Below are 10,179 nucleotides of genomic sequence, written 5' to 3' on the forward strand. Positions count from 1 at the left end.
GGATTTTATTAAGGGTTAAGGATTTTATTAGGAGAGATTTGATTTTTACTAATTAACCCCCAAAATGTCCATTTCTAAAAAATCTCGATTTTGGGTACCGCCCTTGAGTCAATGAATATTTTATCCAGCCGGCTTTCCTAGGAATGAAAGTCTTGAGAGATAAGTATCATTTAACGGGTGGGCCCCCCTCTTCCCTCATCTGCATAAGGAAATAGTTGCAACAAGAAAAATCAATATAGAAAGGGGGATGCACTTGGTAATGAGTACCCACTTTGTTGTTTACACTTTGGAATTCTAGACAGGAGGGGTGCAGTTATCAAAACTATGAAGTGGGATATGTATCATACCTAGGTAGTCCTCCCCACTCAGGAGCCTTTGTGCCATGGCAAGAAGTCGGGGAGGGGAAAGGTGGCTTGATGGCTGCAAGAAAACTACACCAAAATCTAATAAATATTTTAAGTTGTTTTTTCCGCCACCTGTGGGTTGCGACCAGTGGGATTAACTATTGATAGCCGGACTTCTCTCCGACCCTGTAATATCCATAAGACATTAGTCTGATTTTGTTGCATATGGTCGTCAGTGACGGCCTTAGTGGCGATGACATTGATTTTAATAATTAACCCATAAACAAGGGTAATTGGGCCATTTTACTTTTGCTTTTATTTCCAATTTTGGAATTAGTTTCCTATATCTATCTACACTATATTTGTACATATACTATAAAATGAGAAAATTGTAACTATTTAGATATCTTACAAATGTAAATTTCTTATAGCTACGAAACTTCTTATCCGTGTGAATTTCTCTATAGTTATTACAGGAAAAGGCTTATGAGGTATCGCTCACCCTGAGAGCCCTCTAAATACCCCATCTCCCATGAGCATACCAAATTATGGACTCCTTCTAGACCAGATGCCCGTCCACGTGTGCTCAAGTGGGGCTGGACAACGAAGGAGTCGAAGAAGTATAAGCTGATTGATGACGGAAAGATAGAGGATTCTGAGGTAGACATAAAATTGCATACCCTATCATAAGTTCTGCAATATCTCATGAACTACCTAACTTCTCAAATCATCAGGTGGTGGTGACATTGACGCCGGTAGGAGAGGAAGTCAAGTACTTCGACGAACAGGTATTATAATAGGGCACGTCTATATTATTTAATTAGAATTCTTGATATAACCAAACACATTATATTTTCCTTTATCTTATATCAGGAAGAGGAGGAGAGAAGAGCCGTTTTGGGGCTCCAGACTTTATGCCAGACACCTACAAACACCCCACTGTCTACCTCTCATGCATTTGTAGAAAGGGACAGTGTAGATGGTGATCGTGGTGAGGAAGGAAGGATAGTCAGAGAATGGGAGAAAATAAATGCAGGTTATCCGCAGAGAAAAGCTATGGATTGAAGAGGAGAAGGAGAAGTTAAGGAAAGCTAAAGAGGGGATAGAAGATGAGAGGTAGAAGTTAAAAGAAGAGTGTTATGTGTTAAGAAAACAGAAGGATGAGAGGAGAAAAGGGAATGGGGAAGGGGGAATAGAAATGGAAGAAGGGGATGACCCTACATCTAGGAGGGAGTTAGAGGGATTTAGGGAAGGGGGGAGAAAGAATGGATGAGGAGGCTGAGTATAGAGTGGGGAGTGAGGGCAGAGAGAGTGAGAGCAGAGGGGGAAGATAGAGGAGGTGTGGAGGAGAAGGAAGAATGGGGGAGGAGAGTGATTATAGAATGGGGACTGAGTTGGAGGGAATGAGGGCAGAGGGGGAAGATAGAGGAGATGAGGAGCAAAAAGGAAGAATGGGGGAGGAGAGTGATTATAGAATGGGGACTGAGTTGGAGGGAATGAGGGCAGAAGGGAAAGATAGAGGAGATGAGGAGCAAAAAGGAAGAATGGGGGAGGATGGAATGGGGAGGGGGATAGAGGATGAGAAAGAGAAGGGGGAGGTGGAAGTCATAGACATACTGAGTCAGGTATTCAGATCAATTTGATCCTAGTTTGTTACACATTGTTATTCCTAGCCCATATAAAACTGCACTATGTATTCAAACTTAATCTGAGAATTTTAAGCTTTCATTTGTTAGTAATGGAGTGTCTGATTGGCTGCTCTTTTTTTTGCAGGCCTGCTGGTGTTGGATGGAATAGAAAGCGATCATACATGTTTGGGTTCGATTTTATAGGCATGTTTTGGCCTTGACCATTGTTTAGTCGCTGCTTCCACACTCAAATTTGTGGATCCTTGCTCTAGAGTAGTGAAAGTCTAGAGGAATGGGCAGATTGTGACTATTTTTCATTTAGAAGTGGGGGAGTGTATGGCCAAATGATTGTAGGAGCAGAGCAATTGCCAGAACTAGATTCATCTTTACAAACTATGAATCAATTTTACAGATTTTGCTGATTTTGCTGAGGAGAGTCTCTAGGTGTGGATGCACAGTAAGAAGATTCATCTTTACAAACTTTTGGGCTGCAACTATGTGGTGTGAAGTTACAAGTAGCAACTATTTTCTCATGGCTGCAGTTGACTGTTTAAAATTTGAGCTTTTATATCCTTTCATGGCTACAGTTTAAAGATAGTTGGTGGGAAAAACTCCATTAGGCCTATTGATATTTTGATTGCAGGTAGAAGAAATTCCATAAATGTTTGAAATTTGAGTGCATTGACTCCGAATTTATTTTATGCTTGTGAATCTGTGATCATGACGGTTTCATCCATTCCAACAGTTTCTGTATTCATCTTCTGTCATTAATGGAAGTGTAGACTTAATGTCATCCTCCAGGTCCAGAATCACAAAAAATTGGTTCAACATTATGCTGATGTTATTGACATTACAACTTTGGATTTATACTCTTTTCTTGCTATAGGTTTATACTCTTTTCCATCTTTTTTTGGTTTAGATGCTGAAGCTTTTGTGGTGGTTCTTTTCAGCAAAAATTAGCATATAATTTCAGCAAAAATTAGCAATTGTAACTATTGTTGAAGATCCAAGAGTTAATTATGTTGGTTCCAAACAGGGGCAGAGCAATTGATCATGTAAAATCTCAATGGATCCAATGGTTAGGAAAAAAGAATATTTATTTGTTTTAACTCTTCAATTGCAAGCAATGGATTCAATGGTTAGGACTGCTCATAAAGATTTTTGGGCCATTGCAATCCATAATGGGGGTAGAGAAATAAATCTCAGAAGTCAAATACATGAAAAACATAATACATGTGGAAAAGGATTTTGGATTGGATGTCATAAAGTGAATTCCAAGAGTATAAAAACAACAATAAGATCTTCATGTACCTTTAGGCCACGTTTGGATACCTCATTTGGATTTGGATTTGGATTTGAGTTTTGGATACAAAATACGAAAATTTTCCAGGTGTGATACCCCCATTTCATCTATTTGTCACCCCATTTTCCTTGTGCTGGTAACCCCTTCCAGGCCCAACAGACATCAACCCAAAATTTTCCAAGTGTGATACCCCCATTTCATCTATTGGTTACCCTATTTTCATATGTGGTACCCCCATTTTCATTGTGCTGGTAACCCCTTCCAGGCCAGACAGACATCAACCCAAAATTTTCTAGGCATGATACCCCCATTTCATCTTTTGGTCACCCCATTTTCATATGTGCTACCCCCATTTTTCTTGTGCTAGTAACCCCTTCCAGGCCAGACAGACATCAACCCAAAATTTTCCAGGTGTGATATTCCCATTTCATCTTTTGGTCACCCCATTTTCATATGTGATACCCCAATTTTCCTTGTGCTGGTAACCCCTTCTAGGCCCAACAGATATCAATCCAAAATTTTCCAAGTGTGATACCCAATTTCATCTATTGGTCACCCAATTTTCATATGTGGTACCCCCATTTTCATTGTGCTGGTAACCCCTTCCAGGCCAGACAGACATCAACCCAAAATTTTCTATGTATGATACCCCCATTTCATCTTTTGGTCACCCCATTTTCATATGTGGTACCTCCATTTTCCTTGTGCTGGTAACCCCTTCCAGGCCCAACAGACTTCAACCCAAAATTTTCCAGGTGTGATACCCCCATTTCGTCTTTTGGTCACCCCATTTTCATATGTGATGCCCACATTTTCCTTGTGCTGGTAACCCCTTCCAAGCCCAACAGACATCAACCCAAAAATTTTCAGGTGTGATACCCCCATTTCATCTATTGGTCACCCCATTTTCATATGTGGTACCCCTATTTTCATTGTGCTGGTAACCCCTTCCAGGCTAGACAGACATCAACCCAAAATTTTCTAGGTGTGATACCCCCATTTCATCTTTTGGTCACCCCATTTTCATATCTGGTACCCCCATTTTCCTTGTGCTGGTAACCCCTTCCAGGCCCAACAGACATCAACACAAAATTTTAAATTATGGTTGCATGACGAAGAGGGAAAGTATATAATTATGGTTAATCTAGAAGGATACAAATCTTAAATTAGAGGCCCATTTGAATGGGGTCCTTTCAAGTTATCTTTTTTGGGGTGTAAAACATTTAGGAAATTTTAGAAACATATGCCCTTTTCCAAACATTTAGGAAATTTTAGAAATATTTGCCCTTTTCCAAACTTCTCCAGAAATTTACTACATTCCAAACATGGCCTAAAATAAATCATAACCATAGTTCATGGAAGACTCCCAAAACCTCAGTTTTCTTTAACCCTACTTACCTTTTGCGTATTATTATCCTGTTAGTCTTCTCTTATCAATATTTTACCATTTATAATTATCGACCTTATCTGTTCACAATCCAATATTTCTATTCAAAGTCAACACTCCTTCGTCAACTCCCTTTCTTGCTCCTTTACGGTTTTTGTGCCCACACTAATTTTCAAACCTTCCTTACCATAACCCCTCCCCACATATATAAATACACACACCCCTCATATTGATACATAAAACTCTACTGATAAGAGAGATAGAAAGATGGTGGTGGCCATGGATTTCAATGGAGGTGGTGGGAAGCTTCGTTTCGCCGCCCAGGTGATCCAAGGGAGGTGGTTCATGGTATTTGCCTCCTTCTTAATCATGTCCGCGGCCGGAGCAAGTTACATCTTTGCTATTTATTCACAAGATCTAAAAACCTCATTGGGTTATGATCAACAAACCCTTAACACCCTAAGTTTCTTCAAGGACTTAGGCGCCAACGTCGGAATCCTCTCCGGCCTAATCAACGAGGTGACTCCGCCGTGGGTCGTTCTTGCCATGGGCGCGTGCATGAACCTCACCGGATACCTAATGATCTACTTTTCCGTCACCGGAAAAGTTTCCCGGCCCCACATGTGGCAGATGTGCCTGTACATCTTTATAGGTGCGAATTCCCAATCCTTCGCCAACACCGGCGCCCTTGTCACATGCGTCAAGAATTTCCCGGAGAGTCGTGGGATTGTCCTCGGACTCCTCAAGGCTTTCGTCGGGCTTAGCGGCGCCATTATCACCCAACTCTACCATGCTTTTTATGGGAATGACTCAAAGGCTCTTATTCTTCTTATTGCGTGGCTACCTGCTGCGATCTCCATGGTTTTTCTCTACACAATTAGGCTAATGAAGGTTGTTAGACAGTCTAATGAAGTGAAGATCTTTTATTCTTTCCTATATATCATCCTCGCCCTCGCCGGATATCTCATGATCGTAATCATAGTAGAAAAACAGCTTAACTTCTCCTCATCAGAGTACGATGCCAGCGCGGCCGCAGTTATCTTCTTACTCTTTCTCCCCCTTGGCATAGTCATCAAAGAAGAGGTAGAGCTTTGGAACCAAAAACTCAATTCCATCAAAAACCCTCCCTCCATTACCATAACCCTAGAAAAACCCCTACCACCCACATCCCCACCGCTCCCACCGCCAAATTCTTCGTCCCAATTCCCCCCTCCACCACCAAAATCAGCAATTTCCCATATCGTTAAGCTACTCAAATCGCCCCAAAGAGGGGAGGACTACTCCATTTTGCAAGCTCTAGTAAGCATAGACATGCTAATTCTCTTCTTCGCGACAATATGTGGGGTCGGCGGCACCTTGACGGTGATCGACAACATGAATCAGATCGGGAAATCCTTAGGCTACCCAACTAAAAGCATAAGCACCTTTGTCTCCCTCATAAGCATATGGAATTGTTTGGGAAGACTAGCCTCCGGCTTTGGGTCTGAAATCTTCCTCACCAAATACAAATTCCCCCGCCCTCTAATGCTAACCCTAATCCTCCTCCTCTCTTGTGTCGGCCACATTCTCATCGCATTCGGAGTCCCCAACTCGCTCTACATCTCATCGGTAATCATCGGATTCTGCTTCGGTGCGCAATGGCCGATCCTCTTCGCCATCATCTCGGAATTGTTTGGTCTCAAATACTACTCCACACTGTACAATTTCGGGGGGGTTGCGAGCCCAATTGGGTCATATTTACTCAATGTTAGGGTTGCAGGGCATCTCTATGATAAGGAGGCTGCTAAGCAGATGGCGGTTTTAGGGGTTCAAGGGGGAGATAAAAATTGTGTTGGGGTGCAATGTTTTAGATTATCTTTCATTATAATTACGGCTGTGACCTTGTTTGGATCTTTGATTTCTCTTATTTTAGTGATGAGAACAAGGAAGTTTTATAGAGGAGATATCTATGCACAGTTCCGGGAGGCGCCGATGGTGGGGATGGCGGAGATGGGTGTCTCCGGCAGAGTTGAGGAGAGAGAGAATGAGAAAAGGACCACGACGAATGGTAACAAGGAGTAGTAACAAAGTACAGTGTAAGCTTTGTCAAATCTATGAAGAGAAAAGACAAAGAAAAATGAAAAGGGTGATTGGAGGACATTTTTCTTTTATACATGTATTATTAGAAGTGAAAATCTGTGACAGATTTTGGTTCCAACCTATTTAGGGTGTGGCCCATGTAATGGACGGTTTGGACCATCCTATGGTGCCGGCCATACAGTACGTTATTTAAAAAGTGAGGAGTGCGACCATCAAAATAGAGTAGTGCTGATAACATTTCTCTTTATTAATAAAGCTAGTGAGAAAAAAGAATTATTACATTTTATTTTGCATGAGCAAGGAGTTCGGGAGAAAGATGCATAGAAAGTAGACCCGGCAAAAGCGACCCGTGCCCGCGGGTTGACCCGACCCACCCCCAAATTTGCGGGCACGGGTCTGAGTTTTAGTGACCCATCAAAACTAACCCGCGGGTGACCCAACCCGCAAAAACATGGGTCAGGTCGGGTCAACCCGCGGGGACCCGCAAGTCACTTGGATTTTTTAAAGGTGGTGATTTTGTTATGCTAATCTAGTTAGATGGCTTTTTTTTCTAATGCAAAGGATGGTGATTTTGTCATGCTAATCTATATTTTAAGGGATCATCCCACGGTGCCAGCCATACCCTACTTTTAAGTTTTAACATTTTCCTAAATTTAAAAAATCGTTTGAATTTAACCACTGTTTGAATTTGTGGGTGACCCGCGGGTTGACCCAGCCCACCCGCAGGCCGCGCGGGTCACGTAAATTCTGACCCGCAAAAATGCGGGTCATTTCCTGACCCGACCCGTGTGACCCGCACCCACATCACCCGCGGGTTGACCCGACCCGGCCCACCCGTTTGCCAGGTCTAATAGAAAGGCACTAAGAAGAGAAAGCAGACAAAAAGATTTATTAATAATTTGGTGTCTTTTAATAAAACTAGTTGCAGTGCCGTGGGATGCACCGTGCACCGTGCAAGGGGCAGCCCAAAAAATAAAGTTTTATAACTAAAAAAGAAAGCTTTATAACTTCTTCTTTTTCTTTTTTTTTTTCAAGAAAAGAAAGAAGAAACATTCATTAGAAGATAGAAAATTTCAAGAGAAGAGGAAAAGACAGAAAATAATAAGAAAACAATCCAAGGACATATATCTTAACAAAAAATAATGAATTATTAAAATACATAACAAATTTAAGCACAAAAATACAAATCTCAATTTAGGTCACCGAAATCACAGATCAAGGGAAAGACAGAAATATAGATGGAAAATACAAAAAAATAAGGAAAAAATCAAGAACCTTGCAGAGAGTCACAAATCGAGCTTCCAATCCACTGACATTGAGATGTGAATTGATAGAAGGAATCACAGGCTTCAAATCGATTAGAGAAAATCAAGGAGATTTTGTGGCTACCACCTCATCGTGAAAACCCTAATGTGGGTTAATCTTACTTTGCATGCTAATCATATATTTATTTTTGGTAGTTTTAGCAAATGACTCATGAGTTCAATGTATTTAATTTGAAAATCTTGAACTCTTTGGGTTCAGAGAAGAGCATGAATACTTTTTACTGATGTAAAATAAGTTTGGAAATGAATTTTTTTTTCAAAATTTATTATTTTTCTTAATTTCGCCTTTATCCCCATTTATTTTTGTCTGATTTTTCCTTTCTGACGTTACAATAGAAAATCAAAAGGAAAAGGAGTAAAATTTTCTTTTCTGACATTAAAATAGAAAATCAAAAGCAAACCTAACTGATATGACAGCAACGTAACAATAGATGAAAGTAAAACTTAGCTAATGAAACAATCTCTTTTATATAAAAGCAGAAGTAAAATTTCTTACATGAAGGCATAGAACAGTATGAGGCAATGCATTTAGTCGTGGTCCCATCCCAAACAACAACTCTAATCAAGTCGATTTTGGAAAATCTTCACAATCAGTTGGCAAAGTATGTTGGAATCCCATCCATCACGAAAGCCCCATTCATGTCCTGAGAACATGAAGCAGAGAGAACCATTAAAAAAATTCCCTACATAAACGACTGAGAACCCAGAACAATTCAACAAAGAGCACAAAAAGGAAAATCCAAATTCTATTTAAGTAAACAAATAATAAAAGAAAGAAATATTGGATATGTAAAAAAGGATTGCCTGAATGGATGATCTGTGATTTCTTTCATATGCGCGGTTGTGGAAACCCTTCTGTATAATTTTTTCTCTCTTTCTTCATTCCTTTGGTCCGTATATGCAACAACAAAATACAAAAGCCCAATTCTCAAAACACTAACCCACAACAAAAGGTACCAAAACAATGTTCCCTAGCAAATCCCTATTACTTTCTCACACAGCATAAAAATCCATGGAAACATTAAGCGAAGAATTAGGAAAGCATGCCGGAATAGGACGACAAATAAAAATTCTGCTGGGTTTTTCTCCGAAAAAAACCCACTCAAATTACGAAGCAAATAAATATGTGGATAAAAGAAACCAAACAATCAAGAGAGCAATCACACAAAAGATTTACGTGGAAAACCCTCAAACGAAGAGGGAAAAAACGCGGGGCAAATCCGACGAAATATCCACTAATCAAATAAGTAATACAATGTCTCTTTTTTCTCAAGTTTTTCACGCAAAACTTGAGACCATACAAGAAATAAAAGAGATAAAGGGTTACCTCGTTGCGAACAACAAAACCCACTTTCTCACCAAAAATTACCCACTTCGATCTTCAAGTCGAAGAAACCCAAATCCTCATGAAGTCTCCGTGCAACGAAAGGATCTAACGGCGTGGTAAAAACTCCAAGAAGAAACGCTCCAAACGCTAGGTGAGATTTTGTGAAAATCCCAAAAGAGTATATCACCATAAGAGACAGTTTTAGGTTTTTTCAGAATTTTTTTAAATACAAAATTGACCCAAGGAGGAACGTGAGGCCGACACGTAAGCGTGTGAACAGTAAAACAACCTTACCTCTTTATTATATATATATATATATATATATATATATATATATATATATATATATATATATATATGTGTGTGTGTGTGTGTGTGTGTGTGTGTGTGGAAATAAAAACATTAACTAAATAATAAAGAGAAACTTATGATGAGTTGAGGCAAGAACATAAATTCATTCATTGAGGTGTGAACTCATGCTACCAATATGCCTAGTGAACACACTTTATGTAGCCTTGATCAAAGAAGGAAAAGATGACTAGAAAAGTTGCAAAACTGGAAGAACCATAAAACAGAAGAAGAAAATCTGAGAAGGTACTGTATCTGCCCGTCTCGTAAAGAGATGCTCATCAGATGAGCCCTTGATTAAGGGATACGATTAGGAAACATTTTAGAACATTGCCTAACGGGAAGTTAAATAGATAAGATGGCACTTAATATTTGGCTACTAAAATCAAAATAGGATTAGAATAAAAATTAAAAATGAAAAATAAAATTAAAAGCTAA

General features: G+C 39.8%; 1 protein-coding gene across 1 annotated transcript; it reads left to right on the top strand.

Annotated features, from left to right (window-relative positions):
• Positions 1-4,845: 4,845 nt before the first annotated feature.
• On the top strand, positions 4,846-6,970 carry LOC143875697 (protein NUCLEAR FUSION DEFECTIVE 4-like). The gene has a single exon (XM_077377299.1). The coding sequence runs from the start codon at positions 4,930-4,932 to the stop codon at positions 6,721-6,723; it is 1,794 nt and encodes a 597-aa protein (XP_077233414.1). The 5' UTR covers positions 4,846-4,929; the 3' UTR covers positions 6,724-6,970.
• The last annotated feature ends 3,209 nt before the right edge of the window (positions 6,971-10,179 follow it).

Source organism: Tasmannia lanceolata, unplaced genomic scaffold (genome assembly GCF_043159265.1).
Source record: "Tasmannia lanceolata isolate RefF3 unplaced genomic scaffold, GAP_Taslan_0.1 ptg000004l, whole genome shotgun sequence".
Taxonomy (NCBI): Eukaryota; Viridiplantae; Streptophyta; class Magnoliopsida; order Canellales; family Winteraceae; genus Tasmannia; species Tasmannia lanceolata.

Bases quoted from the DNA above. Each gene is read 5' to 3' on its own strand.
- LOC143875697 (XM_077377299.1), top strand. From the start codon at position 4,930: ATGGTGGTGGCCATGGATTTCAATGGAGGTGGTGGGAAGCTTCGTTTC.